General features: G+C 41.1%; 1 protein-coding gene across 7 annotated transcripts in view; it reads left to right on the plus strand.

The window, feature by feature from the left end:
- LOC126272722 (V-type proton ATPase 116 kDa subunit a 1) overlaps positions 1–20,406 on the plus strand; it is a 610,777-nt gene that overhangs the window by 514,803 nt on the left and 75,568 nt on the right. For all 7 annotated transcript variants that reach the window (XM_049975766.1, XM_049975767.1, XM_049975765.1 and 4 more), the window contains 2 exons: positions 8,224–8,350; positions 9,448–9,624. In XM_049975766.1, the coding sequence (XP_049831723.1) occupies positions 8,224–8,350; positions 9,448–9,624 (304 nt within the window). The remainder of the gene's footprint in view (positions 1–8,223; positions 8,351–9,447; positions 9,625–20,406) is intronic.

The raw sequence follows: 20,406 nt of genomic DNA on the forward strand, positions 1-20,406 counted from the left end.
GCCGAGCGGACGCCGTTATCATTCCACACACGTCGTTCTGAAAAATACAATGCTCCTTTCAGCGAGAGGGAATTCCTCGCTGCCCTCGCCGATTGCCCTGATACAGCGCCAGGACCGGACTGCATCCACACGCAGATGCTGAAGCATCTCTCCGGGGACTGCCAGAGACACATCCTCACCATCTTTAACCGCATTTGGAGCGAGGGCATGTTCTCGTCGCAATGGCGAGAGGGTGTTATCGTCCCCATCTTGAAGCCCGGTGTGGACCCTCTGGCGGTGGACAGCTATCGTCCCATTACCCTCCCCAACGTTTTGTGCAAATTGCTCGAACGTATGGTGGGGCAGCGTTTGTATTGGGTCATTGAGTCGCGCGGTCTCCTCGCTCCATTCCAGGGTGGCTTCCGTCAGGGCCGGTCTGCTGCGGACAATTTGGTGCAGCTGGAATCTGCTATCCGTACGGCCTTTTCCTGCCGTCAGCGTCTCGTTGCTGTATTTTTTGATCTGCGGAAGGCATATGACACAACATGGACGCATCACATCCTTGCTACGTTGCGCGAGTGGGGTCTTCGTGGTCAGCTCCCAGCTTTTCTTCAAAACTTTTTATTGCACCGCTCTTTCCGGGTGCAAGTCGGTGCCGCCTCTAGTTCATCTTATATACAGGAAAATGGGGTCCTGCAGGGCTCGGTGTTGAGAGTTTCCTTATTTCTAGTGGCCATTAATGGTCTGGCTGCAGCCGTGGGGTCGTCGGTGTGACCTTCTTTGTATGCCGACGACTTCTGCATCTCATTTAGCTCAACGACTACAGGAGTCGCCGAACGCAGGCTGCAAGCAGCCATTCGCAAGACGGCATCATGGGCTCTGACTCATGGATTTCAGTTCTCTGCGGCCAAGACTCGAGTTATGCACTTCTGCAGGCGTCGGACGGTCCACCCTCATCCGGAACTTTACCTCGACAGTCACCTACTTGAAGTGGTGGACACTAGCCGCTTCTTAGGACTCGTCTTTGATGCCCGGCTCACATGGGTTCCTCATATTACTCAGCTGAAGCAAAAGTGCTGGCGGCACCTCAACGCCCTCCGCTGCCTGAGCCATGCGTCTTGGGGTGCAGATCGCAGCACGCTGTTGCGATTGTACAGAGCCCTTGTGCAGTCCAGGCTTGATTATGGGAGCCTGGCCTATGGGTCTGCATCGCCCTCAGTGTTGACGTTGTTGGACCCCATACACCACTGTGGGGTTCGGCTTGCAACTGGTGCTTTCCGTACGAGCCCCGTGGATAGTCTGCTGGTGGAGGCCGGGGTTCCCCCGCTGCGGATATGCCGCCACCGACTGCTCGCCGACTATGCTGTCCATGTGCAGTGCTCACCGGGCCATCCCAATCATCGCCTGCTTTTCCCTGCCAGGGTCCTCCCTCTGCCCGACCGGCGACCTAGGTCTGGGCTTTCCATTGCTGTCCTCGTCCAGTCCCTGCTGTCGGAACTGGGGTTGTTCCCTCTTCTGCCGCCCTTCCGGGCCTGTGCACCCACGCCTCCCTGGTGTATGACCCGTCCGTCCGTCCGCCTGGACTTGGCACGGGAACCCAAGGACTCGGTTCCGCATGTGGCCCTCCGTCACCGTTTTCTTGCGCTCTTCGCCTCATTTTCAGGCTGTGAGCCTGTCTACACTGATGGTTCCCTGGTGGATGGTCGTCCTGCCTACGCTTTTGCTCACGCTGCCCATGTTGAACAGCGCTCCTTGCCGGCTGGCTGCAGTATTTTTACTGCAGAGCTGGTGGCCATATTGCGCGCTCTTGAGCATATGCGTTACTGCTCAGGTACATCCATCGTCATCTGCAGTGACTCCCTGAGCAGCCTCCAGGCTGTCGACCGCTGCTATACCTCTTCTCCTCTGGTATCCTTTATTCAGGAGTCTGTTTTTGCCATTACCCGCTCTGGTCGTTCGGTGGTCTTTGTTTGGACGCCAGGTCACGTTGGCATCCCGGGGAATGAACGTGTCGACAGGCTGGCCAAAGGGGCGGTCGACGCCCCCACTTTGACGATCGGCCTCCCGGCTCGTGATTTGCAGCTGGCGTTGCGCCGTAAGGTGCTTCAGATATGGCGTGACGAGTGGCGTAGCCTGACTTCTCCGAATAAACTGCGGGCTGTTAAGGAGACGACCGATGTGTGGCGGTCCTCCCTGCGGGCTTCTCGCAGGGACTCTGTCATCCTGTGTCGGCTCCGCATCGGCCATACCTACCTGACGCACGGACATCTTTTGCGTCAGGAGGATCCCCCCCTGTGTCAGTGTGGGTCCCGGTTGACAGTCGCCCACATTTTGTTGGAGTGTCTCCGCCTGCGCACCCTCTGGCAGACTTTTAATCTCCCGGGCACGTTGCCTTTGGTTTTATGCGACGATGCCTCCATGGCTGACGACGTTTTAAATTTTATCCGTGGTAGTCCTTTTTATGGTTCCATTTAGGGGGGACCTGTCCCTTTCCCTTTCTGTGTATCTTGTCCTCGAGTGTCTCATTGGTTGCAGATTTTAATGTGTGTATTCGGATGGTTGACTCTCTCCCAATTTTTGTTCCCATGGTCAGTCAACCAGTCTCCGGCCCTCTTATTTTCTTCCGTTTCTTTCTGTCCAGTGTTCGTCTGTACTCTTCTTGTCTGTAGCGTTTGCTGCCACATTGGTGTTCTTTCAGTGACTGGGGGGAGGGGCGTCTCCTCCCCCCTTGGGGTTTTACCTGTTCTGTAAATTTTGTTTCGCCTGTTTTTGGAATGGGGGACTGATGTCCTTAGGTGTTTAGTCCCCCTTAAACATCCCAACAACAACAACACACCAAATGACAATTGGGGCACGACTGCCAACTTGCCCATTGAGCAGAAACAGGCGTGGAAGGATAGTGAGAGTAAGGAGCTCATTGGATTACTTGTACCCATTGAACTGACAGTGGGAAAACACAGGTGTGCCACAAAGTCATCACACTCAAATTGTCAATGGCATCATCCCATGACAGCTCAGCAGAAGGAAAGGTCACCTGGCCAACTTCTTGAGGCACTGGAACTTTCACTTGCATGAGAGACCTCGCAGGTTGGTGATCCAGACTTCATACAACTGCCTGGGCCACTTGTGGTGCTGGTTAACCTGAAACTGTGCCATCACTACATGGGTTTTGAAAGAGTAAGGATGCTGGGATCAGGGATTGGTTAGGTGCCAAGCCCACATTTATCAAAATAAAATTTTGCAATTTATTTCACTTCAGTGGTTTTATGCAACACACATACTGGTTTTCTGAGCACACTTGATTATTAAATTAAATGCTTGTAAAGTAATTACTGAATTGTTTAAAATCACCAACAAGTAAATCAGACACAACATAAAAATACTTTCCCTTAAAAAGATCTCTTTGTCATAGGGTTCAAGAGTTAAATTGCAGTAGGCAACTTCATTACAATATCAAACAGCAAGCCAATAGCCAGTGAAGGAAGTTAAAGATTCATCCAGAAACTCTTCTTTCAGAAACTGATATAAGAATTATTTACATTTTCCATAGATCTCAACAAAACTTCCCACCAGATTTAGATACTTGTAATGAAACAAAGAAAAAAAATCATTATTACCAGGTACGGCATAACATCTTAAAATGATTACAAAAAGCTATCCAATGGCTTTCAAAGATTATTGAATGAAATAAAGTTTCGGAACTTTGAAATAATTACATTCAGCAATATTTCACGCTCTGAGGTAGTAACACAAAAAACATAATCTGCTTTCAGCAGTTATACAAAAGCACACCAACTTTACTTGCAACCATTTCCTGCCAAGACCGTCCATTTACAACTGCAAGCTCTCCCCACCACCACCACCACCATTACTGTGTACAAAGAAGAACAGAGATCTAATGTAAACCAGAGAGGTCTAAAATCGTCAGTAACAATTGCTGGTACAGCCTTTAAAAAATTAATAAAAGGAATTTACAGGATTTTAAGTAAAATGCTTCAACGTTACTTCAGTTATGTAGAATATGAGTAATAAAATGTGAAATAACAAATTTTTATGAGCATGTATTTATATGAAGTTGCTTTTATGTAACCAAAGATATCAGTACTATCTGGTATTGTAGGATTCTTCTTTTGCAGCATGTCCCACATAAAACGGTCCACCTCACACCCGAGATTTGAGTAACAATGAACTAATTACAAAGGTAATAAATAATAGTAATGTTAAAAAAACATGTAGTTACCTGTTGATAAGAGATGCTGGAAGTGGTTGCCATGGGAATCTGTGACACTTCACAAGCAACTCAGTTAGGGATGATTAATCGGTACATGAGGTATACCATGTGGAACACTGTATACCATTGGCTTGATTGCATTGTGTGACGTCCCACATAAGTACTGCTAAACATCAAAGACAGTATCATTTTTTTTTAACATGATGGTGCAGCTGATCTCGCATGAGCACTATCAAGATTTACTCACACAAGTGGTATATTCACACCCTTTTGTACAACTGAGCTCCATTAAAATGTAACTTAGCCAACAGAAGCTCACCATAACATCCATTATACGTTGATAATCCCAGCCATAACAATACAAGCAAGAAGTACTTTTGTGGCAGGATCAGAATCTGGCTCCACTGCATAGAAACGTTCCAGATCAGTCATGGACACACCACAAAAGAATTGAAGAATTTTTATGCTGCTGCAAATCACATAGCCATCTGTAAACTGAAAAACCCACTGCCTTTCCAAGTTGGAAATCATCACTGTTCTTGGGTTATGTTGATGTGCTCACCAATGTTAGGAGATGCCGGAACCAATGTACTTTCAAAGTCCACCACCACTACCAAGCTTGCAACTGCCTTAAAACCCGCCATGCAGAACTCGTGCACTCTTGCAACATGCCAAGGAAAATCCAGATGCCACAAGTCGAGGTGCTCATGCTAGCTTAAAACACATCACAACGAACATTCCAGGTTTGATGCCAAAAATACCGTTGTGATAAACTGACAAAGTTCCACAGTGTTAAGTTTCTCAGGTTCAGTAGAGGGCTTCAAATTTTGAATGATTTTGTACAACCCTACACTGCACGACAATAATCAGACAGCCTTATCAGCAGGTTCAGTGATGCACCATACCTGGCAGTTTGGCAAAACTCAGCGCACATAATTGTCCCACCTTTCTGTAGACTTGTCAAAACCAGCAAACAGCATCAGGGGCAGCAAGGAAGAATGCTGCTCCGTAGATGCCTGTTCTGCCACCAGTGCAACGTGAGAGTGGATAAATTGTGCATGCTTGTTTGGTCAGCTCGTGCAGCTGCTCCTGCTGCAATTGCTTCTGAAGGCACAACTATTTCTGCCAGCACTGCATAAACGCCATGTCCATGGTATCCATAAATTAACACAGTGAAAAAAATAAAGATATTACTAGCACAAGAACATTCTCGGTCACCACTTTTGTATCTCTGAAGGTGTCACATCGTTGCAAAACTATATAGTTGTCACAAATGTCACAACTTGAGTTGCTAGTTGTTGCTCAATTGGAAACTGGTGAGCTAGATCTTGCAAGAGGAAAAACTCAATGTGTGGGTGTATCTACAGAGGAATGGAGAATACAAACACTGCATGTAGACTGGCACAGAGAAAAACACAAAATGCACCTCATCAGTGACTGAACAACTAGCATGAAGGAGCAAGAGCAAGCTGCAAAGTGAAAGCCAGATCCTCATTAACATCTCAGCAAAAGAACTGGCTGATCCAGCCTATTGTGGTAGCAAGTTCTGTTGATACAATGCTCCACACACCCCAACCGTGTTAGCTTTCCACATTACTCTGCTGGGAGACTCATGCCAGCTCATCTGTGTCCATATATACATCCAATGGTGGTGATAGTAAAGAAATATTACATATATTCAATCTTTGTATGACCCTTATCAGTTCTCGCACAGAACCGTATTGCTTTTTTGTATGGTATGTCTTAAACAAGTATCCATAGACAAAGACATTACTCATGCTGCTACCGTCTCTCTTTGAAAGACTCTTTTCCATTATGTTTCTTGCTCCTGGAGGTAGATATGTACCACACACATGCAGCATACTGCTTACATGTTGGTGGTAAGTCCTGCAGCAAATAACTGTGTGTTAATATGCCCACTGTTCCACTTTGTACAGTTGTAGCAGCAACCTGTTGCACATTGTCCTAAGTGAACAAACTCGGACTGCAGTGCTGTAGTCATGAACCAGTGCATGCTGTTTTATTGTAGTGCACTGAATTATACAAGACTAAATTTGACACTCCCATGAAAGTGAATGAATATACATCTTCTTCCATCATTTTACTGTTGTGCCAAAATACATTGTACTGGTCTACAAAGATCAGCTCTGGCATTGTTGCAAGTGCAATATAATACTAAAGTGACTTCAGTTTAAATGAACCATTATTTTCTTGTGTGTTTACCGAATGTTGGCTTATGGCTAGTGGACAATGAGTACACATCCTTGGCATCCTTTCATTTCATTATCAATACATTACATTTACGTCTGTCATTTCTCCCTTCTTCATTTTAGTTTCAGGCATTGAATTTCATGAGATGCTCAACAGCATTAGTTCCTGCTTGAGACAACTCCTGAAACAGATCTGGACAAGAAGAAAATCTGTCCAAATACATGGTCTTTATCCAATAGACAGTAGCCTGAAGACAACCGCTGATGATGTGTTGTTGAACACCTGCTTTCCAGCACCTCAAAATTGAGCACATACGCTTTATTTGCTTCTGCAAAAGTGTACAACTTCAAGCCATACTTGTGTTGTTTATTCTATATACAGGTTCAAAATCTCACACAAACTCAAATTGTGCATGTTTCTTCATCAGTTGTAAGTTCTTCAGCTGGACAATATGCCTGAATACATCTTTCTCTAAGCACATTGAAGACGGGATGAAATCCCGCTTTCCCCAACCTTTTTTTGTGTATGGTCTTCAATAAGATACAGGCAAGAAAGTACCCGATTACACTGCAAATTACTTATTATTTATTGGTAGAAATTGCAACTCGTCTAGATTAGAGCTCCAGTGACGTACTATTCTTGGCCTTCTCGAAACGCACACATGAGAAACAATGGATTAATTTCAGTCAGTGTCTCTGGCTTCCATGGACTCAATAATGAATGAGCTTTTAGGTCATTTTCACAATGTTTCTTTGTTATTATTTGCACTGAAAATTAATTTTTTGTGCTTTTAAATCTCTTGTGTCTTTGTTTGTTAGAAAAACTGTGGTTGAGTGCTGAACTCATGGAATCAATGTTCACAAGAATTTTTCTTGACACTGTTCTCTGGAGTCAAGAAGACTGAAAATTAGTTGCAATCAGAATTTAACTTCGCCAACAGAAGTAGCAAATAGCACATACTGAAATTCACCATTGCTTCCAGCTGTTCAATCACATCATCTGTTGAAAAGATGCTTGTGATTGTGTAGTCCTAGCAAAGCCACCATTTTCTTTTGAATCCTCTTCTGCTTTCTCTAATTAATCTAAAACCACTTCCATTGCTCAGTGTTTTAACTGCAAATTGGCTGATCAGCTCCTTAATCCTGAAACAGTAGAAATTGGAAGGTTTCAGACAGTAGCCCTTAGATTTTGGTTGCAGCAAATATTAGCTTGCTGGAAGTGATACATGAGCTATCATTGTTGCCTGCTGTGTAGCGTCTTCTCTTTTGTAGTTTCTGTTTGTTGCGATAAATGTGAGTTACAGTACTTCTTAAGTATGTCAATAGACAAAAAAATTTTAGTTTTAGTAATGATCAACACATAATCAATCTGTGAATGACGTCCAGTTTCAAGGAAGCATGAAGCACAGGTTAAGATGCCTGCACTGTGGGATGCAGGGATGCCCGCCCACCCCTTCCCCCCACATGGCTCTCACCACTGTGGTGATCTGTGTGGGACCAGGCTGGCTTCCTCTGCTCTCTGAAAACTCCTCGGTCAATCGGTCAACTTAAGCTTACACACTAGAATAAGTCAGCTATTTCCTGATCAAGTAATGTTCCTCACGCCATTTAAAACGGTGTTCAAAACCTACAGTGGGCTTTGGGCTGACTTTATGAAAAAAATATATATATATTATTCCTCAGTTATTTATGATAGAAATATATTTCTCCTGTCATCTGTGAATAAAATATGGGCTTGGCCCAGAGAATGTGTGCATGCGTGTGTGCGCGCGCGCATCTGGATGATACATTTTTAAATTGCAGGTTTGTTGCTGGAGTTGTGCCAAGAGAACGGGTCCCAGCATTTGAACGAATGCTCTGGAGGATATCACGTGGCAATGTATTTTTGCGTCAAGTTGGGCTGGATCAACCTCTAGATGAACCAAATACAGTGAGTGATCTGCCTATTGTACCCCATACCATGATGTGTACTAGTTATGTGCAACAAAAGATACTGTTACCATAAAAGAAATGATGAGATATTGTTTTACTTTATCTTTACTCACAATGATGAATTTAAGATTAGTCTTTAATTGCTTAAATCTAAGTATAGTGCTGTACATGAAAATTTGTAGTTCCCTGACGATCCACATTTTGTCATACAAGGAAGACCACACAGTTGGTAAAATTTGAATTATTTTGTTGGTAATGCTATAATGTAAGATACATACTGACTTGTCTGTTTCTCATTCCATGAAAGTCATGTTACAGGTTGCAGTTTGAGCATTTTACATTATTTTGGATTCAAAAGTTAGCAATGTGTTACGGTGTTTTTTCTCCAGTATGTTGTCAACAGTCATACTGGTTTGAATGCAGCCAAGTTATCACAATCTCTACAGCTGTCTCACTTTGTAGAGTGTTATTTGGGCAATGCACCAGACATTGTAACATTATGTTTTCTGACATAATACAGAGATATCACGTCTATAGGTGTGGTGCGAGCTCCCTTTCCTCTTTAATATGGTACACTAACGAGTACATATTTTTTCTAATTTTTATTTATTTATTTATTTATTTTTTTTTTTTTTTTTTGTTGCACTACCTGTCATTCATGTGAAAATTTGTGATTGTTAGCACTCATACTATATAGTTAATGATATAAAATTGCCTTCACATTAAGATAATACCCTGCCCCTTATAGGACAGAATGTTTTACAAGCATTTCATAATTTAATCTATGGAAATTAAAGAACGTGGATGACAGTAATTTTTGTATTAATTTTCTGTGCTCACTTTTTAGTGACTATACTAACCTGTGTTTTTGCAATATAATGCAACCATTCCTTCTCCTCTCACACGCTTTTTAATAACAGTTCTTTCCATTACTATCACAGTATTCAGCTTGCAGAGCTACATACTCTGGTGAGCCAGAACTGTTCCTTATTGTCCAATTTTAACTGAACACCAAGAATTTTTATGTCTTTAACTTAATCCAGTCAGTCCTTTACATTCCACGTGGTTCATACTGGTGATTCTTTTTATTTTCAGGGCAACTCTGTATATAAAACAGTTTTTGTGGCTTTTTTCCAAGGTGAGGAACTGAAGTCTCGAGTAAAGAAGGTGTGTGCTGGTTTCCATGCATCTCTGTACCCCTGTCCAAGTGTCGCAGGTGAGCGTGCAGACATGCTGGCTGGTGTTCGCACACGCCTTCAGGATCTCACACTGGTATGTACTTTCAAGTGGTTTAGTGCTTCGCACCAAAAAATGCTGTTGGTGTCAATGTGCGAATTGTTGTTGATGCCCAAAGGTAAAGAAAAGTAGGAAATTGGAATAAATGTCAGTGCTTTTACTAACAAGTACATTGTTCTTCAATGTATTTTAACCGACAAAAAAAAAAAAAAAAATGCCATAAAGCAGAATGTGAGGAGAATTACATTACCATGAAAGAGAAAGCAGTTCCCAGCCACACATTTGTGACTTTTCAAAACTGCATCACTTGTTGCTGTTTCATAGGTGTCATAGGTGTCAGTTGAAGTGCACTGGGAACTGCTACACGGAATTAAAGAAAACAGATGAATATATAATGAACACATAGTTAGAAAGAATATTTGCATTTTCAGCATTATTCAAGAAGAAACAGCAGATTTCAAAAGTTTACTTCTCATTAAATTACAAGAGGAAGTAACAAAAATGCAATATCTCTGCTCAGAGAAAGGTTCATAGTTTTATGCACTTAGCAGGAGCACAATATATGGGACAAGTACTACAAAAACTCTAGCCCTCTTCTTTGCAAACCCAAAGTAGATGATTATTAGTTATGGAATCATTGACTCTTCAGTTCAGTGGTGCATATTGTGAGTCATGCCAGGCATGAGTGGAACAAACATAATGTCTCTTACATACATTCACAAATAAAAATTTCTTTAGATAATGTCTGTTGCTGTAGTAGGATTCTGGCAATGAAAATCTTATTTTTTCCCCATCTCCTCCAATTCAGTGTTAAGCAACAACACTGTTTAGGTAGTATTTGAATAATCTATAGGTTGGGGCAACCAACTTTAAATCATTAGTCTCAAATTTTTGTGTGTGATAAACTTCTCATATAGAAAAGGCATAGAAGATGTTCTCTTCAATTAATCTAGTTCATATTTAATGGTGATAATGGTTTCCTATGCTACAGTCATAACACTGTGGCAATTAGTTTAACTGTAGCCTGCTTCACATAGGATGGCGCTTCCATGCTCAGAGGCAGAGCGATAGGGAGGTGTGGTGCAGACGAGGTTTGTGCATGCGTGGTGGCAGAGAGTGGGCAAACAAAGTCTGTATTTTTTATAACTGTGTTGCTGTGGACAACAATCGGGTTCATTTTCCTTCGGTACATCATATTATATGTTCAAATCTATGAGAGAAGAATACAGTATAAAACCAATTTCGATAATTCGTCTACATGAGGAAAATCTTACTTGTGAGTCTTTATGTTAAATCCACTGCTCCACAGCAATTGTCTGTGTGATGTCAGGAGGCAAGAACAGCTGATCCAGCTTTGTGAAGCCGTCAGGAACAATTTTTCTCAAAATTACAATTATCTAATGACAAGATCATTGAAAATACACACATCAAAAAAGAGCTTTGCATCAACCTGGTTCCCAGAACTCCAGAAGATAGAGGTTGACTGTGGATATCGTATCACAGTCCCTTTGACTGTTCAGAGATGTGACTAAACCTGCCCAAAGATCTAAACAACCATGCATGAGCAGTGCCTATTAGACATAGGGGGTACAACAGCACGTCAGTTCCAGTCATTCCACCAGGAAGGAGGTACACTGCTCATGTTGTCTGTAGTTCAACCATGCCTGGACAGTCAATACCGTGGTTTGATTGCATCCCCATTGTTACTTTGTGCCAGGAAGGGCTCTCAACAAGGGAAGTGTCCAGGTGTCTCGGGGTGAACCAAAGCAATGTTGTTCAGACATGGAGTAGGTACAGAGAGACAGGTACGGTCAATGATATGCCTCGCTCAGGCCACCCAAGAGCTACTACTGCAGTGGATGACTGCTACCTACAGATTATGTCTTGGAGGAACCCTGAGAGCAATGCCACCATGTTGAATAATGCTTTTTGTACAGCCACAGGACATCATGTTAAGACTCAAACTGTGCGCAATAGGCTGCATGATGTGCAGCTTCACTCCCGATGTCCATGGCGAGGTCCATCTTTGCAACCGTGACACCATGCAGCATGGTACAGATGGGCAAAACGACATGCCAAATGGACCGCTCCGTATTGGCATCACATTCTCTTCACCGATGAGTGTCGCATGTTCCTTCAACCAGACAATCAGCGGAGATGTGTTTTGAGGCAAACTGCTCAGGCTGAACGCCTTAGGCTGTTATATCCGCAGAGGGTTCACGTGCGGCGCATCCGAATCTTTCCTGTGCTTCGGGAATCAGGTGGTCGTAAAAATCGTCGTATCTCATAAACGGTTCAAGGTATTGCAATGACGATTTTTGGAAATGACAGCATGCAGAAAGGACTATTTTATCGTATGATTAATACTTGATATGTTTTGTAAACGCGTGAGCAGAGCGAAAACAAGACTCCCTATAACTTACACCCTGAGGTTTTGTCCAAATTTTCATAGGCAAACAAAGGGAGAGAAACAGGTACATGGGGTATCAAAGTGACCAGGGTTAGATCTAGTTTGGCATGAAAATGTGTAACTGCTTGAAAGTAATCAGGGTAATGAACTAAAATTGAAATATTTCATGAAAAGCTGCTACAAATGAAGTGTCAAAAATTTCATCTTGTCAAGATCTAGCTATTTTGCACATAAAAAGATACATTGGTGAGGTATTTAAATGTCAAAAAAGGCTTTCTTCAAATCAGGTACGTTAGGACGGCAAACGAGGAGTAAGAAAGATTGTGCTTTCTGAATAAAACTTGAAATTCGGAAATGGAATAAATCAATCAAATATTTTATGAAATGATTTGTGTGAAAGAAATAAGTAGATCAGAGAAATGTTCTACATGCCTTCGAATGATGCTCGAAATCATGAATAGAAAATGAGGTGCACCAATCGTTTACCTAATATTTTTTATTTCATACTTTTAGACAAAGCATTACACAAAACGTTTGACTTTCTTTCAAAAATTTTGGAAGTTTTACTTTTACAGACTACTTGGAATAATTGAAACACTTGGCCTTAACACTGATTGCTGATGAATTACGTTCGCAACATCAAATATCTATAAAATTTCATGGTCCATTGTAATTTATTAGGGATTTAACATTTGTGATATTCTGGGATAGGAGTGAAGATGAAGTTCTTTGGCAATACCTTAAAAATATACTTAGCATTGCACTGTAAACAGTATACATAATACTTAGTATACAGAATCACAACTGAGTCAGTAAAATTATGAAAACGGCCTGGAATTGAACCCAGGGCTTTTTACACACACATAATTACAAAATGAATACGCTACCACTACACCGCAGCAAGCTATTATTCACTGAAATCAATGTGTGTGCTTATGTTCGTATTTAGCATAGTTAGTTATGTAATAGTCATTCCTCCGCATTTATTGGCTGTTGAAAGTTCTTGATCATGTTAAAAAAATTCGCGTGTATTTGAAGAATTTGTCTGGTGATTTTCGTAATTGACGATACCTATGAAATTCTCCATGGAGATTCCTCCCTTTGTAAATTTCATGCACAGCATTCCTTTTCGCTTTATTTCTTAAGTGAACTTAATTCTGTAGCCTTACTGTCCAGCTACAGTATTCTACAGATTAAGGATGCCGTTTTATAGAAACAGCTGGTTGGCTCTAAGCAGCCATCTTGTAGTGCGACATGGTCACTTGCACACAGGACACCCAAGGTTGTCACCCGATAATGCTGCTTGTCGCTGGAGTGTCGCGTATCCAGACGTCGCTCACTTCTGTCGCTCACATAGGACACGGCCTTAGACACACTGTCCAGTGAGTGCAGCAAGGTGGAGGTTCCCTGATGTTTTGAGGGTAGCATTATGTGGGGCCTATGTATGCCACTGGCAGTCATGGAAGGTGCAGTAATGGCTGTACTATATGTGAATGCCATCCTCTGACCGATAATGCAACCATATCAGCAGAATATTGATGAGTCGTTCATCTTCATGGACGACAATTCGCATCCCCATCTTGCACATCTTGTGAACAACTTCCTTCAGGATAACAACATTGCTCGACTATAGTGCCCAGCATGTTCTCCAGACATGAACCCTGTTGACGTGACCCAACAAACACTCTGAGGGATCTACATCAAATCGCTGTTGAGGAGTGGGACAATTTGGACCAACAGTGCCTTGATGAAGTTGAGGATAGTATGCCACGACAACGACCTTTGAAGGTCTCGCTGTATGATGGTACAACATGAAATGTGTAGTTTTCATGAGCAATAAAAAGGGCAGAAATGATGTTTATGTTGATCTCTCTTCCAATTTTCTGTACAGGTTCTGAAACTTTCGGAACAGAGGTGATGCAAAACCTATTTTGGTGTGTGTTGTTGCAATAACTGCCACTTATTGTGATTTGGACTGTTTTGTAAGGAAAAATCTAATATATAAGAAACTAAACTCAAATCGAAATCATTAAATTCGCCTGACACCTGCTTCTACTCTCTCTCTCTCTCTCTCTCTCTCTCTCTCTCTATATATATATATATATATATATATATATATATATATATATATATATATATATATTAAAAACAAAGATTCCAAGACTTACCAAGCGGGAAAGCGCCGGCAGACAGGCACATGAACAAAACACACAAACACACACACAGAATTACTAGCTTTCGCAACCGATGGTTGCTTCTTCAGAAAGGAGAGGGAAAGACGAAAGGATGTGGGTTTTAAGGGAGAGGGTAAGGAGTCATTCCAATCCCGGGAGCGGAAAGACTTCCCTTAGGGAAAAAAAAGGACAGGTGTACACTCGCGCACGCACACACACACACACACACACACACACACACACACACACACACACACACACATATCCATCCGCACATACACAGACACTCACTCTTTGCCTTTAAATATGTCTGCTTGTGTCTGTGTATGTGCGGATGGATATGTGTGTGTGTGTGTGAGTGTACACCTGTCCTTTTTTCCCCCTAAGGGAAGTCTTTCCGCTCCCAGGATTGGAATGACTCCTTACCCTCTCCCTTAAAACCCACATCCTTTCGTCTTTCCCTCTCCTTCCTGAAGAAGCAACCATCGGTTGCGAAAGCTAGTAATTCTGTGTGTGTGTTTGTGTGTTTTGTTCATGTGCCTGTCTGCCGGCGCTTTCCCGCTTGGTAAGTCTTGGAATCTTTGTTTTTAATATATTTTTCCTATGTGGAAGTTTCTTTCTGCTTGTATGTGGGTGTGTTTCACTGATGTTCAATGTAAATCTCTATGTGTAAGGAAGAATTACTGGTAGCAAACACTAATGCAAAAGACTATCATAAAAATTGTCACTATGTTATCATATTTTTCGGTGTCAAGAGGCATTATGAGTTCAAACTAACTCATTCAACATTACCGTGTGAGAACGCATTTATGATCAATTGGACAAGCTAAAAATTGGCCATCTTGTGTGAATAACTTGACGGAATGCTGACCAGTAACATCAAAAACCTATGATATCTTGACAGGCAGCCCTCCATTTCATTTTAAGGCAATTTCAAATTTGTGCCTTGAAAATGACAGGGGTTTGTGTGTCAAAATACTGGAAGTTTTGGAAAATTTATCCAGCCTTATTCTCGCAAGTAATACAACAGGCTGAGAAAAGCTTAACTTTTCCTTGGGCTATGTGTTGAGCATTATAGTCTGAATACTTTACATGCTACATATTCCTAATCAATAAAAGCTAGAAAATTCTCATGTACAGTGTATGCAATTGATATATTAATAAAAAATGGTTTTAAACCACTAGTCTTTAGAACCAAGGAAGATCATTACCTTACTTTGTTTCAAAGTCTACAATGTAATACCATCTGCTATCTGAGTCCATGTCTGAACCATCTGATTGTAAGTTTAGGATTATACATTCAAGGCTTGTGTCTTCACCTCCCTATGAAAGTCTTATTTTTGAAACTTTTCAGTGTGACAGACACAGTATGCACACATAGAAGGGAGGTGCTGTCTGTTGCTTCATGCACAAGGCTTTCAGTGTTTGTTACTTTGAATGTTTAATTTTTTTCCTGCAGAGCTTGTAACTTGTGCACAAATTAATTCTATTGGAGTATATTGACAGTAATATGTGGATAAATGCAAAACTGTGTGACCACATTCACATGGAAGAGAGTCACATTTGTATATTCTGTCATGTGACATTTATAAATTAACAAGCTGCAGGAGTTTAGCACAAGTCTGGCTTATATTGTTTGGAATATTTTTATTTTTCAGCCAGAGCATGATATCCGCTTTTCTCGTGCTCATACTTGGTTATTTCTCCGTAACAGCTGAATGAGAAATGGCATGGTAATTACAATGACTGACTTCAAAGCTAGGTATGGCAAGAATAGTTCAGTGAATCACTTTTTGAAAGTGACGGCATTCATTTCCAAATGGTAGTCACTACTGTTTTTCTTACATCTAAATACAAGTTTACTCTCAGGAACCAAACCAGAAGAAGGGCCAGCGTGCAGAATTAGTATCCAACCACCAGTACCATCACTCATTTTCCAGCAGGTATTCATTAAATGATCTGAGTCACCCTGTTTCATCAAGGTAACATACTGAAGAGCTACCTCCTCCTGTTGCATCATGCATCTTCGTAACAGACGCACTTCGTGCTGCTTTTATGTCACTTCTTTCAATTAAAAACTCTCTAACGTGTTTAAAAACCAATGTATTTTAAAGTTCTTTACATAGATGGAGCACTACCTTTGAAGTCAATTTGCTCAGGCATAATTGTAAGAATTTTTTGTGATGTTGGGTATTCCCTTCTTATATACATTTCAAACACAGAGCACTTTAAAACATCATTCACAAAACCATCTATTTGTGTTAAAGACTTCTTGCAACTTTGATGATTTTCAGGCAATATGAAAAAAATTTTCCTGAGATTTCCACAGCTCTGACATTTTCCTTTACTATTCTCAGTGCAGCTCTCTTGCTGACACGTGCTTTTGCAGTTTGTTTTTGAGTCTTCAAAATACCAAAAATAGAAGTATCTCTTCCAGATTCACATTTGAAGAAGCTATAAATGCGGGATACAAACCACCTCAACTGCTTGTGAAGCATCTATATCTCCATGATTATTCAGTAATTCACAATTAAGTGCCTGGCAGAACCTTCATAGAACCACGTTCAAGCTATTTCTCAACCATTCCCCCCTCGAACAGCACGCATGAAACACGAACGCTTTTATCTTTCCTTCCGAGCTCTAATTTCTCTTATTTTATTATAATAAACATTCCTCCCTATGTAGGTGAGCGCGAACGAAGTGTTTTCACACTCGGAAGAGAAAGTTGTTGACTGAAACTTCATGAGAAAATCCTTCAATAACAAAAAACACCATTGTTTTGATGATTGCCACTGCAATTTGCATATCACATCCGTAGCAGTCTGTCCTGTTTCACGAAAATACAAAACAAGCTGCCTTTCTTTGAACTTTTTGAATCAGTTCTATATACTGTGGATCCCGCACCTGACAGCAATACTCCAGAAGGTGGCGGAAAAGCATAGTGTCAGTAGTCTCTTTAGCAGACACTACTATATTTTCTAAGTGTCCTACCAATTTATTGGTTTGCTTTCCACACAGTGTTATCCATGAGATAGTCGAATTTTAAGTTATTCGTAATTGTAATCCCTAAGTATTTAGTTGAATTTACAGCCCTTAGAATCATGTGTGTTATCCTGTAAACCGAATTAAGCGGATTCCTTTCAGTACTCATGTAAATGACTTCAGACTTTTCATTTTTTAGAATCAATTTCCACTTCTCTCACCATACAGGTATCTTGTCTAAGTTATTTTCTAATTTGTTTTAATCTTGATCACTTTATAAGACAGTAAATCGCAGCATCATCTGCAAACAGTCTAAGAGGGCTGCTCATGTTGTCTCCTAAATTGTTTATTAGATCAGGAACAGAGGAGTGCCTACAACACTTCATCACAAGCAACAGATATCACTTCTGTCATTTCTGTTTTACTCAATGATTTTCTGTCGATTACTACATACAGTGATCTTTCTGACAGGAAACCACTAAACCAGTTGCACGACTAAGACTATACTTCACAGACATACAACGTAATTAAAGTTGCTTGTGAGAAACTTCATGTTTATTGCCATCACATGACTTTTCATTTGGAAATCACGCTAAAACTTTTACAGATACACATTCACAGCTATACTGATACAAGAAAGTAAGATCGACATCTGAGTGAATAATTCGATTGCTCTGTGAATGAAACTGCATTGTCGCAAAATTCAGCAACAGCACAGCACTTGGAGGAGTGATCCTTGCATTCTAGTTTGTAACTCGTGGCTAGCTGCTCGGAAAGAGAATGAATCTTATTGGCTACTAGCAGTTCGTGGTGAGTGATGAGCAGAACAGCTGAAATAGGGCCTCCTTCCGACATGATGCGAACTATAGAAACATGAGACTTTGATTCTCTGGCGTTTCTAATCAATCGTAATTTTCCATGCAGTCTGAAATTTGTATCTTTTATTCTGCTCATGAAAATACAATATTTGACCACAGTGTGTGCAGACATACACACTAACAAGTCTAAACTTCATGACCACTGCCCACTGTGCAATTGAATGCCACGTGGCAGTGTTGCATGTAATGTTTTAAGGAAAGTATATAAGCAGAGCAGAGATAAATGGGGAATCATTCTTGTGGTGATACAGGCTGCAAATGGCGAAATCCTTTGGCATAAGAAACTTTGACAATGTGCAGATTTTTATGGCCCACCACCTGGAAAAGAGCATCTTGGAAACAGTGAAGCTGGTTTGCATCTATGGAAAGCAGTTAAAAGGTGATGAAGCCACTTGTAGGTGAGTAGATGTTGCAGGTTCTAACATCACCATCTGATAAGCTCAGAATAATAATAATCATTTTTGAGATTAGCAAATATTTAAGCTCTAGATTTTTCAGCTGATGCAATCAGAACAGCAAGTCTGTGAGTATCACTGAGAGAGAATTTTTTTAAGAAGCAATGGAGAAAATGGGCATTATTTTATAAACGTACTTAACTTCTGTGACAGAATAATGAAGTCCTGGATGTTATGTTGAAGTTAATAACCAGATGACTAATTCCATATGTTACTCTGCTTATTGTTTCCAGTAACACCAGTCACAAATAGAACTTCATATACTCTTCATTTCACTTTCAAATCCAAGACAATTCATATTACATTTTCAATGTTCAATAAATGTTGTGTGGTGCCAAATGTGATATGGAACTTTCTACATCTACATCTAAGAATAAATGAGCTATGGGTAATTTAACACAGCTAACAACTTAACTGTACTGAACTGGGGGTCACAGCTGCTTGAAGAACTTGTTAAAATGTATCAACACACTTCGATAATTCTGTTGTTGAAACATGCACATAATTAAACTATTAACTAAAAGTTTTGGGTTTACAGAAGTTTAGTTACAGTATTGAGTTTTACAGAAAGGAGAAATATGTTTATAGGGGTAGAATTTTGTTTAACTCTGTTCTTCATATTTTTTAGAAAATTAAATTTGTATACTCCAAAATGAAAATAAAATATTTTGAATTTAACATCCGTTGTAAATATGTACAACAAAATTTTAATAGTAGTTGTAAGACGTTAAGAGTATTTGTAGTTTTGAGTCAACTGCTACACTAGTCCGTTGCATTCTAATATTCATGCCTCGCATCACAGAATGTGTGGGTTGGGAGCTTGTCCATGTTTTTAAGGAGGGATAGGAGGCAATCTGTAGCTGAGTACAAAGCTGTTGCAGGCACAAGTGTTTTGCAGGACACCATTCAGTGCATATTCTTGAACATAAGGCTTTCCAGTAGATAGCTCCTACAGGTTCCTGTTGTATCCTGCCTACTCATCAAAAATGGGGTTAGGAAACCTGCTTTCTCAGATTGCTAGATAACAATTCAGGCAAATCATATTAATTAAGTTTATTACAAAAGGAAATGATTACAGTACTTAACATTGTGAAGTATAAATGTGATGCGAGCAAAGGTTGATAGGCAAACTAAGAATACTCTGCAGTATAGACAATGCTACGTTGTAGAAGTGAAACGACTAGTCCTGATGCTATTCTTCAACTCGCTGCTGGAGAACTCATAGAATTGGCTAGTCTTCAACTCAGCTGCGGCCAGTCGGGTGCAGCACTTACGTTCTCTTTGCTTAGAGGGCGCTGCCATTGTGTTGTCATCCTAAAGAGAGGTTGGGCCACGTGCAGTTGGCTTACATCTTCTTCACAGCCCCCTCTGCTCTAACGTTTCCAACTGGTGTGCCGATGCTTGACTTTATGCTGGAACAGTTCCCATGCTGATTCAACAACATTGTCATTATGATTGCAGTTGGTGTGAGATCACCAAGATTTGATCATTGAGCAATGGAACTGATTTGCCTGGACAGATGAATCACATTTCTTGTTGTACCTGGTCAATAGTCGTATATGGATATGCTGTCATCCCAGGGAATGGCTGCTCGAAACCTGCACCACATCACGAATACAGGGTGGTGGTGGCAGTGTTATCCTGTGGCGGATGTTCAACTGAGCATCCATCAGACCTGTGATAGTAATCAAAGGCCCTATGACAGTTGTGCACTATGTGAACATTATTGCAGTTCACCTGCATTCATTTATGTTTGTACTTCTGTGATGGCAGTGGCATATTCTGGGGGATAACTATCCTGTCATAAGGCTAAAAAATGCTGAAGTGTTTCGAGGAGCAGGGTGGTGAATGGTTGGTGATGTTTTCGTCACCAAGTTCTCCTGGTCTGAACCCAATGGAATACATCTGAGACCAGCTGT

Source organism: Schistocerca gregaria, chromosome 5, assembly GCF_023897955.1.
Source record: "Schistocerca gregaria isolate iqSchGreg1 chromosome 5, iqSchGreg1.2, whole genome shotgun sequence".
NCBI lineage: Eukaryota > Metazoa > Arthropoda > Insecta > Orthoptera > Acrididae > Schistocerca > Schistocerca gregaria.